Source organism: Leopardus geoffroyi, chromosome B4 (assembly GCF_018350155.1).
Source record: "Leopardus geoffroyi isolate Oge1 chromosome B4, O.geoffroyi_Oge1_pat1.0, whole genome shotgun sequence".
Taxonomy (NCBI): domain Eukaryota; kingdom Metazoa; phylum Chordata; class Mammalia; order Carnivora; family Felidae; genus Leopardus; species Leopardus geoffroyi.
Window position 1 is genome coordinate 5,433,171 of NC_059341.1, and position 13,760 is coordinate 5,446,930.

A 13,760-nucleotide genomic window follows, 5' to 3' on the forward strand; every position below is an offset into this window, starting at 1 on the left:
TACAAAATAGTTCACAGAGCCCCACAAACCTTTCACCCAGCTTCCTTTATTGGTGACATCTTCTGTGACCTAGTGAAATACCCAAACCAGGAAATTAACGTTGGTACAATACTGTTAACTACATTGCAGAGTATCTGGCTTTTAAAAAGCACAACTATTTTGAAGTCATAAAGTAAGACTTAAAATTTTTTTCGAGTGTTTTTATTTTTATTTTTGAGTGAGAGAGAGAGAGAGAGAGCATGCGAGCATGAGTGGGGGAGGGGCAGAGAGAGAGGGAGACACAGAATCTGAAGCAGGCTCTAGGCTCTGAGCTGTCAGCACAGAGCCCGACATGGGGCTTGAACCCACAAACTGTGGCATCATGACCTGAGCTGAAGTCGGACGTTCAACCGACTGAGCCACCCAGGCGCCCCTGAGTTGGGTTTTCAACACACCGATGCAGCATCGTGTGGGCATTGGTGTCTCCGTTCCCGTTCATGTATGTTCACGTATGAGTGACAAACATGAAAAAAAAAAATCACCCTCTCTCTTGTTATTGGATGGATGGTGAGGTAAGGGTTTATTCCAATGTTTTATTTGGTGTCTCACTTCACTCTCTCAGACATGGGATTGTTAAAGGAGCAAATGACGACACTTCGTGTCTAATTAACAACTTCTGATGGCTCCCAGCCTGCCACAGCTTGTTCTCTCATTCTCTCACTGGGGAGGGGGTGGATACATATAGCACGGTTTAAAGGTTTCAATCTGGCTAGCTGGCCAGAAGTGGGGTTGCTTCTGGCTGTTTAGCAGCATCAGGGAGCGGGGGTCAGGGGTAGATGACATTGGCCAACAGAGGGAAGAGAATGTCATGGAGAAAATCATCACAAGTGCCCATCACAAGCCCTCTGGGGAACTATCCCATGCCTGCGTCAAGTGAGGGGGAGAAGAGTTCCCAACTGGTGGTTCGGACCTTTGAGCGAGTTCCTTAAGCCCTCTAATCTCTAAGCTTCCCTTTACTCAAAACAAGGGGCTGACTAGTCTGGAAGGTGCCGTCTTGCCTTAATTGTGTCTAGGACCATGGAATCTCCCCTCGTACCTGGAGCTGTCCTGTTTGTAACACACAGAGAAATTTTTATATCCTCAACAGCCTTTTCTGAAGGAGTGTGTGCATGATCACCAGACTAGTGACAGGGGAAGTTGGTTGAGGCTGGAGCCATTAGCAGAACTAGGGTAAAAGTTAGGAGGATGTCTCAACTCTGAACTAGTACCTTCTTGGAATTCGGGTGCAGTGGGGTTGTTTATAAACGGTTTTGCAGTGAAGCAATTTTGTCCTCAAGTACATTAGGGTAAACATAAGGATGCCACCCTAATGCACTTGAGCAAGGCTGCAAATGCCCTTACCAGTCCTAGCTGAACCCTAGCCCTTGCTTTATGTTCAAGTGTGAATTCCTCCTTGAACCCCAGGTTTTCCCACTTTGTGTGCACTTAGATGTCAGAAGCCTAGCCGGGTTAAGTGAACTTCCCTTTGCCTGCCCCCTCATCAGCTGCAGCAGGTGATGAGGAAGAATGTAAGTCTTTGGTCTGCACCACGGGACACACAAGCCCGAGACATTCTGGACACACAGGCAGGGAGAGTGAGCAGTCTGGTGGCCAGTGATCCCCAGGGAACTTCGTCTGCCTGGTGCCCTCAGAACCGGACTCTGCCAGACACATTTTCTAGGTCAGGTCATTAGGGATATGCCTCCGCTATCGAGGACCCCACTCTCCCTGAGCTGAAACCCACAGCTGTTTGCCAGCTTACAGGTTGCCAGAATGCCACCTTGTCCCCTGCCCTGCCTGTGTGTGCAAAACATCCGGTGGGAAAGTAGCAGGCACGCAAGGACACTCATTCTTCCCGGAGAGGCAGGCGTGCAAGTGTGCAAGCCACTCTCACATGCACACACGGCAGGCTCCCCTCCCTGACCCCAGCGAGCCCCGGCCAGCAACTTTCCTGAGGGCCCGGGTGCTAGCCTGCAGCTGTTTTTTCTCTTTGGATCAGCCCACTCTTGTTTCAGGAGTGGAGTGGGACTCTCCCTAGGGCGTTATAGGGTGTCATCTCTGGCATTTGCTCCCACTGCAGAAAAACAAGTCCAATGCAATGCACTCGGGTTTCTGAACAGCTGCCCAAGCGCCGAAACCAGACAGTCAGCAAAGCTGTCGGAGGGAGGGAGAGCAGGGACTCCGGAGAGGGTTGGGGCAGCGGCGGGGGGGGGGGGGGGGGGGGGGGGGGGAGGGGGGGCGGTGGAGGGGGTGTGGGGGGGTGTTGCCCGCAACACAGTCGGGACGCGGGGGAAGGGGGTGTGCACGCGCGGCGGGCTGCGTCTGGCACTCGCGGCCCCTGGACCGGCTGGGGTGCGGAGAAGGTGGGAGGCCCTGGCTTGGCGGGGTGTCCGGAGTGGGGGTCTGGGACACCCGCGCGGTGGGCGACGCTCGGCGCTCCCGGCCCCTGCGCGGGCTGGGGTGCTGGGAAGGGAGGGGTGGAGGCCCGGGAGGGGCGGGGCGGGGCGGGCTGGCGGGCGGGGCGGGAGCAGCTGTGCCTGCCGCCAGGGAGCGGGCGCGGTCCAGCCGAGCCATGCGGGACGTGAGCGACGTGTGGCAGCCTCTGCGCAGACTGTTCTGTTGCAGTGTGGATTTCAGGGAGCGCCGCCTTCCTCCTTCCAATCACAGCACGATCTCACAGTGAGGTATGCACTCTGCAAGGCAGGCAGCGCTTCTGTGCTGCTGTGTCGTGCACTAAACTCACATGCATGTGATGCCACCATGTGGGTGGCGTAAGTCCCCCCTAAAGCACCCCGGATCTTCACAGGGTGGCCACTGGCTTGACTGCACGACTGTCCCACGTCACGAGCTGATGCAAAACTCCGAAGACCGTGGAAGCAGAAAACACACATAGACAAAAAAAAAAAAAAAAAAAAAAAAAATGGCGAGGAAGAGTTGCAAGCTGGTCCAGAGAAATGTGAATTTTAGGGGTTTGCACAAAGTGCCACCTCCCGATAGTTATTCCGGGGCTTATGGTCAGGTAATGAATTCAGGTCGGAATAGGCTCTAGCTTGACTTTCCTGCTCAGAGATTAGAGTATACTGAAAATGTTATAAATGGTGACTGTGGAAACCAAGGTGCCTCTGTCCTGCTCCGTCTGGTCCTCTGGGGCTTTCGTGTCCCTTCCTGATGCCCAGCCCCCTCGGGCCTCTCAGCAGCGAGGGCGGAGGGCGGGGGGCGGGGGGGGGGGGGGGACCCGGGGTTCCAGGTCCCAGGGCTGGGTGTTGGGGGAGCAATGTTCAGCACAAGCCAGGGTTTCTAAGGGATTTAAGAAAGTGGACGGGGTGAGGACGAAGGACCAGGGGGAGTCCCCTCCCCGCAGGTGGCAGGGGTCATAGGTGGGTGAGACTCACAGGTACCTGGGAGCAGTTTTGGCAAGGCTTGACTCAGAGACCTATGCCCCATAGGGCATCCTCCCCCCCCCCCCCGCCCCGAGGTAGCAGAGATTCCCCCACCCCTGACGCCCCAACCTCTCTCCAGCCTGTGGCCCTAAGCCTGGGTCATCATCTTGACTACGCCTAACCTGCAGTGCGTGTTAAGAATGTAGTGTATTGGGGTCCCACTCCCAGAGAGGCCGGGCCAGTAGAACGCATTTTTACCAGCATCCAAAGGGATTCGGCTACGGGGGTCCACGGACCACACTGGACGGCGCCGCTCCTTTCCTCCCATCACAGCTGAGGTGGTTATTCTGGGAAGCTGTGCTCGTGGTTTTTAGGGGACGTAGGAGGAGGTTTAGGGAGTGCGACTTTTTAGCCGCCGCTGAGTTCAGGGCGTCATCAGAGGGATTGTAGGAGCAGGGCGCGCTGCTGGTGCCTACCTGCAGGGGGCGCCAGCAGGCCGCCTCCGGGCTTGCCCACCCCGCCCCGCGTCGCCCTCCCCCCACCCCCCCGACGTGAAAGAGGGCTGGAACCCGGAGAATGCGTCTCCGCCCCGAGGCTGACGTGTGGCTCACTGTGGGCTCGACTTAAAAGCCCCGGCGCTGCGCGAGGCATCCTAGCAGAGCTGGAGACGAGGCGAGCGGGTGGGGAGGGCGTCCGACTCGAGCTGGCGCAGGGGGACCGCGGCTGTCACTGCGCTCCGAGCATCCCGAGGGCTTCCCGAGTAGACGAACCCGGCCCTGCGGCGGCTGCGGGTGCAGCCCTAGCCGCCTGCCTCCCTCGCCGCGCTCGTGGAGCCTCACGCCCCGAGCGATCGTTCGTGATTTAGCACAAAGCACGTTTCCAAAAAGCAGCGCACGGGAGAGCTCCCGCGCCGCGCTCCCGCGCACGCACCCCCTCTTCCCCTTTGTTTCGGGGGTCGACCGGCTGCTCTCCTCCCCAAGTCTGAATTCTTCGCGGGGGTGGGGGGCGGACGGCCGCCGAGTCTAGGCTGTGAAGATGCCCTTGGAGCTGACTCAGAGCCGAGTGCAGAAGATCTGGATCCCCGTCGACCACCGCCCCTCGCTGCCCAGATGTGAGTGCAGATTCGCGCGGGGGCCGGGCTGCAGGGGAGCGGCGCGCCGCGCGGAGAGCCGGGCCATTGTGTGGCGGGCGCCGGCGGGGCCCGCCGTGGTGCCGGCTCCGCTGCTCCCGCGCGCTGGTGCCGGGCCGGGCGCCGCCCTCCACGGCGGGCCCCGCGGGCCGGGGCCGGGCGCTCCCCGCTCCTCCCCGCGGGGGAGCGGGCGGGTCCCCTTGCCTTCGCCGCGGGGCGGGGACGGCGCGGGCCGGGGCGCGGGCGCTGCGCCTCCCCCGGCCGGCGTCGGGGGCGCTGTGGCCCGGGCCGCCCGCCCCGCGGTGCTCCGCTCGGCCGGCGCCCGGAGCGCAGAGGCAACTCGGCAACTCCGAGCGCGCCCCGGCCTCCGCTCCCTCCGCCGGGGGCGGGACGCGCGGGACACGGCGGGAAGCCTCGGCTTCGGTGACGCTTGGCGACGGACGGCCGCGCGTCCCGCGGCCGGAACCGCTCTCCCGGGCGTCTGCCGGGCCGAGTCCGGCCGAGAGACGCGGCGGTCGCTCCCCACCCCCTCTGCCGGTCGCTCCCTCCCCTGCTCTCTGCTCTCCTTCCTCCTCTCCACCTCGATCTTCGTCGCCCCTCTCTCCCGCTTTCTATATTTCTTTTTCTTCTCTGTACTTAAATCTCCTGCTTCTGTCTTCGGCCTATTTTTAATACCCACTCTCTTTATATTTCTCTCTGCTCCCTCTTTCCCCTCTGTCTCCTCGCTCTCTCCTTTTCTTTCAGTATATTTTCTCTCTCCTTCCTCCCCCACCCCTCCCGGCCTGCCACCCCCCCCCCCCCCACCAGCTCCCGCTCCAGGGGCGACAAGAGAGCTGCCTGGCACCAAGCCTGCGCTCCTGGGTTTGGGGAGGGTCCGGGGATCAGTGACCACACACTTGGCAGCGTTTCCTACCCGCGCGCACACTCGCGCTCACACAATCCACCGTGCTTGGAATTTGCTGGCAGTCCACCTTCCTGCTCTGTCATCGGCCATAAATGCTTTGGAAAGGTTTGCCTTCTACCTTGGGCCCCGTCCCTAGCCACGGAGAGAGCCACCTAGTGAAAGGGTGGTCCCTGCGGTTAGAAGGTGACACCCACCCTCCAGGTAACCCCCCACCCCTCCCCGCCAGGCGCCTGCCAGGTGGACAGGGGCAGTGGAGTGGCGGGCATTTTACTTCAGGCAGGGTCAGGGTGCCTGATTGGTAAACATGGGATCCCGTGAACAAGTCCTCGAGGTGGCTTCCAGGCAGCGGTGGCTCCTGAGTGCCAGGCAGCTTGTTGGCCCTCACTGCTGCCACGTTTTCCGGGGGATGGTCACCAAGGCCATGGTGACAGCTTGCCACCTCAGGCTTTGCCCAGATCTGAATCACCAACCCTCCCCCCACCCCCAGGCAGGACCCGTGGAGAGCGGGCTCTGGGGTGCTCATAGGTCATCCTGTGTCAGAGACCAAGCAAGGTGCTCCCGACACTGGGGGCCGCTCGCTCCTCCACCACCTTGCCCCCTCTCTGCCGGACCTGAGGGTTCTGGGGGCCACAGTAGCCTGAAGGACACCTGGTTTCTTTGCAAGGTGGCCCCGGGCGGGGGCTTTGCAGTCTGTTTCTTGCTCCCAGCCCTCTCTGATACACTCTTAAACAGCTTGCTGCACATGGGCTGACCACGGCGACCCCCTGTTGGTGCTGGGGAACGCAGTGCCGTAAATCATGAGGGAGATGCGGCCACGGCAAGACACAGAGACGACCCCGCCCTTTTTGACTTTGAATGCAACCAGTATTTATGAAGCACTTGGTAAACTGTAGTTGGTCATACAAATCTAGTTTGGTTCTCTCTACCTAAGTACGGGTGTTTGTAGTTATGGGTGCTCACATGTGCACACATTTGTCTGTCCCCCGAGGTTCAGGGTGGGGGCTTGAGGTTGGGTGTGGACGGCACTGAGATTGGCTGGCGTTCGATCTGTCGTGGCAGTTGCAGAGATGAGAGTGTGCGATGATGCCTCCTTCTTCCAGGCTCCCGAGACCCATCCATTAGCCTCCATCAGTCTGCACGTCTCACACGCACATAAGAGATTTGCCTGATATCCCTGGTGTGTGCAAGGGGGGTGGGTGCTAAAGCTGATGGATTAAGTCTCTTAGTCCCTTGTCCCCGCCCACTGCTGGAATCCCCGTGTGTGGTTCTGGGGTGTAGTCTCAGACACATTCTTCCTTACAAGAGTGCCTGCGCCCTGGGTATTTATTACATGACCTTCTTTCCAGTTGTGCTGTCTTTCTCGGGTTATGTAGCCACATTTGTGTCTCATCAGAATGGGGAAGAGAGGGTATCTCTTCTTGTTGCGTCTTTCCTGATACCCTCCCCCTCCCCCCATCAGCCTCCTCCGCTTCTGTAATGGTATTTGGAAACTTGGGTGGATTTTCTTCCTTCTGAACCTGTTACCATCTTTCTAAGTGGTGTCTTAGATGAGAGTCGACAGCAGGCTCCTCTGAGGTTTGTTCGTGAAAAGATGGCGTGGTGAACATTACCATTCATGTACAGAGGACAGGAGAGCGACAATGGAAGGCCCTGGGTTGGTTAGTTTGGCTGTCTTTCTGGCGCTAAAGCACATCAGTTGGGTGCCCTGTTGCAATGTGCACAGGGTGGTAAATGCTTCTTACAAAACCTGCTGTTTCCTTCAAAAGCAAACCGGTAACAGGATTTACTGACAAGGAAGTCATCGACAAGGAGGTAGATTATTGACTGGCTAGCTATGCTGTTTGTTTACCATCACTAAAAGCGGGGGGGCCCCTGGGGGGAAGTCCTTACTTATTTGGGCCAGTGGCTTGTCCACCGGGAACCTGTTGTTACAGTCTGATATGTTTCATACTGTCTACGGATAGACTTTATCTCAATAGGGGCTTAAAGCCTCTGATGGTATTCCAACTTAAGGTAAGGGGGACGTTCCCCAGAAACCCCTACCTTATCCTCGGCTGGCCACTACAGCTTACAGCAGTGATTCCCAGCCCTGGCTGCACTTGACAATCATTTGGGGGGGGATTTGGGGGGAAAAAAAGAAACGGAAAATCCCTACTGGTAGCCCAAGCCAGGTTAGAAGTCCTGTAGGCGGGGTCTGGGGATCCTGCATCGTTTAAAAGCTTTTTCGGTTCCGCCGCTGGTTGAGAACCATCAGTTTAGTTTAGGAAAGGGCACGTGAAGAATTTCAGGTGAGAGAGAGACCCAGGTGAGCCCCAGTTCCGTGCCTCACGACTTGTGCAGCGGGACCTGTCTTCGCCTGTAGCTCTTAGCTTCCTCACATCTGGTATGATGGAAACCGTCGCGGCTGATACCGATGGAGGCTGCTCTAGGAAGCAGTTCACGCGCGTCGCCCGGTCGTGAATCCTCCCAAGAACCTTTACAGGCAAGGAAACTAAGACGCTGAGAGATCAAGTAACTTCGCCAAGGTCCGAGGAAGGGGTGGGGCCCTGGCACTTCCAACACTATTTATTTGACTCCCGGCTCCGCTCTCTCAGCCGCTAGGCTATCTGTGCGATCTCCTGCCTCTCAAGGCTGTCAAATGTTTCTCTGAAATGCCCAGCCCCTCCCTGTTGCCGGCAGAGACCGCGTCAGGTTAGGAGGGCTGTTCGTTGGACACAGGTCAGTTAGGCAGGAGTTGAAGTGTGCATGGGAGGTGGTGAATGAGCATCGTATGGGACAGAGCTTTCTGGGCCTGCATTCTGTTATCCCGGGGCCAAGTCCATGAAGTCTGTTTCCCAGAGGGCCCTTCGGAGGTGGCCCGGGGTGATGGCGGGGTCACAACAGGTCTTTCTGTGCAACCTTGGGTTTGCCTTGCAAACGGGGAACTGACCCTGTCTGCACCTGCAGCTGGCCATCCGTCTGTCCTAAATAGCCCTTCCATTTGTTTCCCTGGAACTTAGCATTGAAGCATGATCACCTGCTTGCCGAAAAAGAATGCCAGTGACGTGGCATCTTTTGAAGTTGTCATTTTCGAGTGCCTTTGGATAGAAGAAAGCTTGCAGGAGGTGTGAGAGAGCCAGCAGCGTCTTCTAACAGTTTACTTCCTGAGCATGGGTTGCGGGTGTCAGTGTGGTGGGCGAGCTGTGGCGTTCCTGCCTGTGTCCGCGCGTTACACGTTATCAGGGAGGTGAGTCATTTCGTCCGGGGAGTGGGGCTGGCATAGGAACCCTAGAATGCAGCCTGCTCTGTCCAGGACGACAGACCCTGGCCTGTCGCCGGAGGCTGTGGCTCACTCCCCTTACCAGCCGGCCTCCTGGTTATCATCTGCTTTCCTGTGTCCACACACACGGGGAACACACACGTGGCCAGTGTGCGTTATGTACTGGTCAGTCGGTGGGGCTGGCTGTGGACGATCAGGCCTTAGCTCAGGCGCTGCTCAGGGACACGGACTCTGGCTCCCCGATTCAAACAGACCCCCGTGGACCCCTAGCCCCAGCATCAGCCCTCTGCTTTCATCACAGCATTTATCCCGCTCCGAAATGACTTTGTGCGTCTGTTCGCTCGTACATTGTCTCTTCCCCACTGCAGGCCAGATGCTTCCCAGCACAGGGGCGGTGTCCACATAATGCTCTGTGCTCACGGGGCACCTGGCACTGTGTCTGTTGAGTGAATGAGTAAATGGAATGACAGAGTTGAGGGTGGCGTCCCAGAACGTGGTGGTTTTCCGCGATCTTTTACTCAAGTGGCAGCCTTAACTCCGGATGACGCTTTTAGCTTGAGCTCCGTCCCTCCCGTGCCCCACCCCAAACTGCAGCCAAGATGTTTATGGTCTGTTAACCCCGCGGTCTTTAAACAATTGCTTCTTTAGCCCTTCAACGTAGTGAGCATACGTGTATCCCCTTAAACATGCTTACGTTGACATCCAAGTTTCACGTCTAAACACATCTGAGGATAAAAACTTTTTGCCGGGGGCGGGGGGGGGGGAGGTCCAAAAAAGGTTAAAATACTAAATGTTTGTATACGACGAAATGAAGCACACAAGAACTTTTTGGAAGATTTTGTGTTAAACTCCACGCTTATCTTCCCTAATCCCTGTGCTTGTTGGGGGGCGAAGAGGACAAAGCAGAGCTCCGGGGAAGACGGTGTGGGAGGTGGAAGGAGGTGCTCTTCTGTGGGTTAACAGGATCCGCAGAGAAGAAGAGACTGAGGGTCTGGGGGGGACTGAAGCAGGGGCAGGTGGTTATAAGATGAAGACACCTGAGATGGCCTGTGAGTTTGAAAGAAGCACATGTTAGGATTCAGGAGGCTTAGTCCGGAGGTTTCCCTGCTCTGTCTGAGACCCAGGAGCGCCTGGTTGGAATGACAGCCACAGCCCGCGTGCAGCTCCTCCAGATCTTGTGCAAGGAGCCAAAGGAATAGGGAGAATGGCCTCTGCTTTGCCAAATAAACGAGTGATGACTTATTTGGGTTTGAGATTCAACTTGAATTTTTGGCTTACGATATTTACTCTGCCGTGTCTTTATGGGATTTTCCTCTCAAAGCGTCTCCTGCCAGAGATTTGCGCGTGCGGTTCCTTGGTAGTAGAACTAATCCCCGATTTGATAAATCAGTCATCCTCTGTCTCCGCTCGCTTGGCGTGAGTCCATCAAAAGTATTCCATGCACGTGCCCAGCTGAGGGGAGGGAGGGAGAGGGAGCGCGCGTCCGTCCGTCCCTGCACGTTTGGACGCTCTTGGGAGCAGGGGCATGGTGGGGACATCAGATAAGACCAGGAGCCAGCGGTGGCTTGAGGGAAGGATTAGTAGAGTCGGTGCTTCCAGGCGACTAAGTGAGACGACTTCTCATGTGTCACCTGCGGCTGCCCCGATGCACACAGGAGGGCGTTGTCTTCTGTCCCCGCCGGTTTTCGAGAAGCCCATCACTTTTCTTGGGACTCAAGAAGGTCCACTGGCGCTTTTGTGCTCCACTTGTGTGCTCACACCGGGCAGGGAAATGCCTGTCTTCTAGGAACGTGTTTGTTCCCGGCTACTGGGAGCTGGAGAATCCCAGCCAAGTGCTTTTGTGACTCCTACATGTCTCCTGGCCTCCTGATGGCCTTTCTTCTTCCTCCTTGCTCTGCATGGTCTAGAACATGAAGAAACAGCCCCCTCTGTGTTCCGTTTGCTTCCTCTCTGCCCCCAGCCCACAGGCACAGGGGGCAGATCCCGGAATAACGTGGTGGGTGTTTGGGCATGCGATCTCAGTTTGGTCATCGGCTGAGTATGGGACCGTGTTGGGGCGTCCAGCTTAGGGAAGGTGTCCTCTTTGAAGCCTGTGCCTGGCAGTGGCCTGGTGGCTCTCCTATCCCCATCTGGCACTCGCTGGCTTAGAGACAGAGCCCCTGTCTATGTCTGACATCCGCCTAGATCTGTGGTGTGGTCCCAGGAGCTTTGCCTCATCGGGGTGACCAGCGCCCAGAAGCGATGGCACGTAGCTGGCCAGGAGAGCGAGGTTGCCTGTGGCGCCCAGTGAGCACCGGGCAGTGTTGCTGGCCCAGGAGGGAGCAGGTGGCCAGTCTCGTGCTCTCAATGGGCAGTCCCTGCCACCCTTGTCACCAGATGCTGGAGTCTCCTTAGAGTCTCAAGCATAAGACACCGGCCAAGGAGACACTGCACCTTAAGTCTCCAGAACAGGGTTCTTTGGGCTGCTTTCTTAAAATCCAGCGAAAACCTCTCTCCCTGGTGTTTTGTCTTATTATTGGAACATTTCTCCTACCGTTAACCTCACCCCCACTGGTGTTGGGGAATCCCTTCCTTATAACGCTTTCTGCTTTGGGGTTAGTAGCGGGATTCCTGGCTGGGTTTAGGGCCCTCAGGAATCAGGTTGGGAATCTGGGGCTGGGGCAGTCCCCCTGCCACGCGTGACCCGAAAGCAAGATGGAGATTTGTGACTGGGCTGGGGCGGGGCTCTGGCCAGTAGAGGGTCGAGGCGTTGCTGGACTGTAAAACGCCCAGGGCTTTGAGGTGGGAGCGAAAAAGGCATTTCTGCGGAATTCTTGAAGGTTCGCCGTGGGGCACACACTGCTTCGTGGCTGACACCTCGCTCTGTCCTCTCCCCAGCCTGTGGGCCGAAGCTGACCAACTCCCCCACCGTGATCGTCATGGTGGGGCTCCCAGCCCGGGGCAAGACGTACATCTCAAAGAAGCTGACTCGATACCTCAACTGGATCGGCGTCCCCACGAAAGGTGAGGCGTGTGCCAAGGCCAAGGTCGTTACCTGGAGCCTTTCACTCTTGCTCACCAACCCCTGCGACCAAAACCACGTCCCTTCCGCCTCCAGCTGCTGGGACCTGCCGTGCAGGGCCAGTCTTGGGCTGGCCTGTGCCCACAAGCGTGGGGCACCCTTTTGGGCCTTGTCACTCGGTACACTATATACGTATCCTCGCTCGGCATTGGGGTCTTTTCTTTTCCTGCTCTGTCGTTCCTGCTGCCCCACAACCTGCTCAGCCCTCACCACCTTCAAAAAGCCTTCTCTGGCCGCATGATCTGTGGAGATCTGGGCCCTCCCCTTTTTTATAAAATTTATTTTTGATAGAGAGTGTTTGCGGGGGAGGTACAGAGAGACGGAGGGAGACCCGAGGATCTGATGCAGGCTCTGTGCCTACGGCAGCGAGCCTGACGTGGGGCTTGAACTCATGAACCGCAAGGTCATGACCTGAGCTGAAGTCGGATGCTCGACCGACTGAGCCACCCGGGTGCCCCTGTGCCCTTTTAAGTACTCTAGCGCTCAGTTGTGACATTCTTCTACTGACTGTCGTCAAATGCTCCACACCATCGGCTACCTTTGTATGAGTCTTGGCCCGGTCTTCCCGACTACACCGGAAAGGTGGTGAGGTGGGGGACTAGGTTTTGCATCCGCTGTCCCCCATGGTGCCCGGCGCGTTGTGTCGTACGGTGAATGCCCCGTAAATGCTCCACACTTCCCTGGGGCACAGGCTGCTGGCTCGGTAGGTGAATGGCAGATCTGGGCCCCGCGGCACGCGTGAGACCCTGCGCTGTCCTGGGGGATCGTGCGCAGGAATCCCTGCCCCTGTTTCCGCGGGACCCGTGGCAGCCGCCCCTCCGCACAGCCTTAGGACGCTGCACCTGCAGACGGGGCAGTGGAAGCCAGTCCCTGGGAAGGTAGAGCGGCCCCAAGCAGCGTCGGGTCTGGGGGAAGCTGGGCTGCCTTCTGGGCTCGCAGCCCTGGGCGTGGAGGTCCGCTCTCCCGCCTCCGTGTCTCAGCAGAACCTCATGCAGGTTGGTGTTGCTGTGTAGGCTCGGTTTCCTTTTTTAGAGAGAGCTCCCAGATGTTGGTGGCTCCTTCTTCCTGGGGGGTCAGCTAAGGGTTCCTGCCTTTGTCCCCACAGTGTTCAACGTCGGGGAGTACCGCCGGGAGGCCGTCAAACAGTACAGCTCCTACAGCTTCTTTCGCCCCGACAACGAGGAGGCCATGAAAGTCCGCAAGTAAGGCCCGAGCTGCCGTGGGGGCCTGGGCTTGGGTTTGCTCGGCTTCCCGAAGCCGGGTTCTGTCGGAGAAAGAAGAAGCTGGTCTGCGGCGTGGCTCCGCTGTGGCCATGACATGTGACCCCACCTCCGGGTGTGTTAGGATGAGGCGCCGCCTCCGTGAAACTCACTGCCTCCTCTGCTCCCGGAGGGTCTAACTCCGCCGCTGGTTGATACCAATCAACAGCAGTGTCTCGTTGGGAGTGAACAAGGCCATTTTTGCGGAAAACCTTCCGCTTCCATTTGGAGAGGATTTTTCTTGTAAGCCCAGGGTGGTCGTGAAACCCAAGTGCCATGGCGCTCAACCCTGACAAGTGTCGTAGGGTCACCTGGGAGCCTGGGGAGATCCGGATGTGGGCTGTGCCCTGGACAGAGCCGTGAGAATCCATGGGCCGGACCTGGGCATCAGCTCTGTGAAAGCTCCCAGTGAGATCTCGGGGCGCAGCCCGGGCATGAGCCCCATTTCCCACGGGCAGCTGCAGCCGCCTGTCTGCGGGGCTGGACTGGGAGCCTGTGGGCCCGAGTGGACTGGGCCCCGCCGCCCCGGCCGGCCTGGCGGTTTCCTCCCTCTGCTCGCTGGGATGAGCGGCGGGTTGCTGGGCCTTCCCCCGCCGGACGGGCTGGCGTGACGCGTGCTTTCTCTTCCTGCCTGTTGTAGGCAGTGCGCTCTGGCTGCCCTGAGAGACGTCAAAAGTTACCTGACGAAGGAAGGGGGCCAAATTGCAGTAAGTCCGGGGGGCGGGGTGCCAGCTCTGTGTCCGAGGCCAT

The 13,760-nt window shown here is 58.1% G+C and overlaps 1 protein-coding gene across 9 annotated transcripts in view; it reads left to right on the forward strand.

Annotated features, from left to right (window-relative positions):
* The window catches only part of PFKFB3 (6-phosphofructo-2-kinase/fructose-2,6-biphosphatase 3), a 76,008-nt gene that overhangs the window by 44,814 nt on the left and 17,434 nt on the right, over nt 1–13,760 (forward strand). For 4 of the 9 annotated variants that reach the window (XM_045465196.1, XM_045465195.1, XM_045465194.1 and 1 more), the window contains exons 1-4: nt 4,053–4,509; nt 11,568–11,693; nt 12,857–12,953; nt 13,651–13,717. In XM_045465196.1, coding sequence (XP_045321152.1) covers nt 4,434–4,509; nt 11,568–11,693; nt 12,857–12,953; nt 13,651–13,717 — 366 coding nt within the window. In that variant the 5' untranslated portion in view covers nt 4,053–4,433. Of the gene's footprint in view, nt 1–4,052; nt 4,510–11,567; nt 11,694–12,856; nt 12,954–13,650; nt 13,718–13,760 lie in introns of those variants that run through there. The other 5 variants (XM_045465198.1, XM_045465199.1, XM_045465201.1 and 2 more) reach the window with 2 other exon arrangements.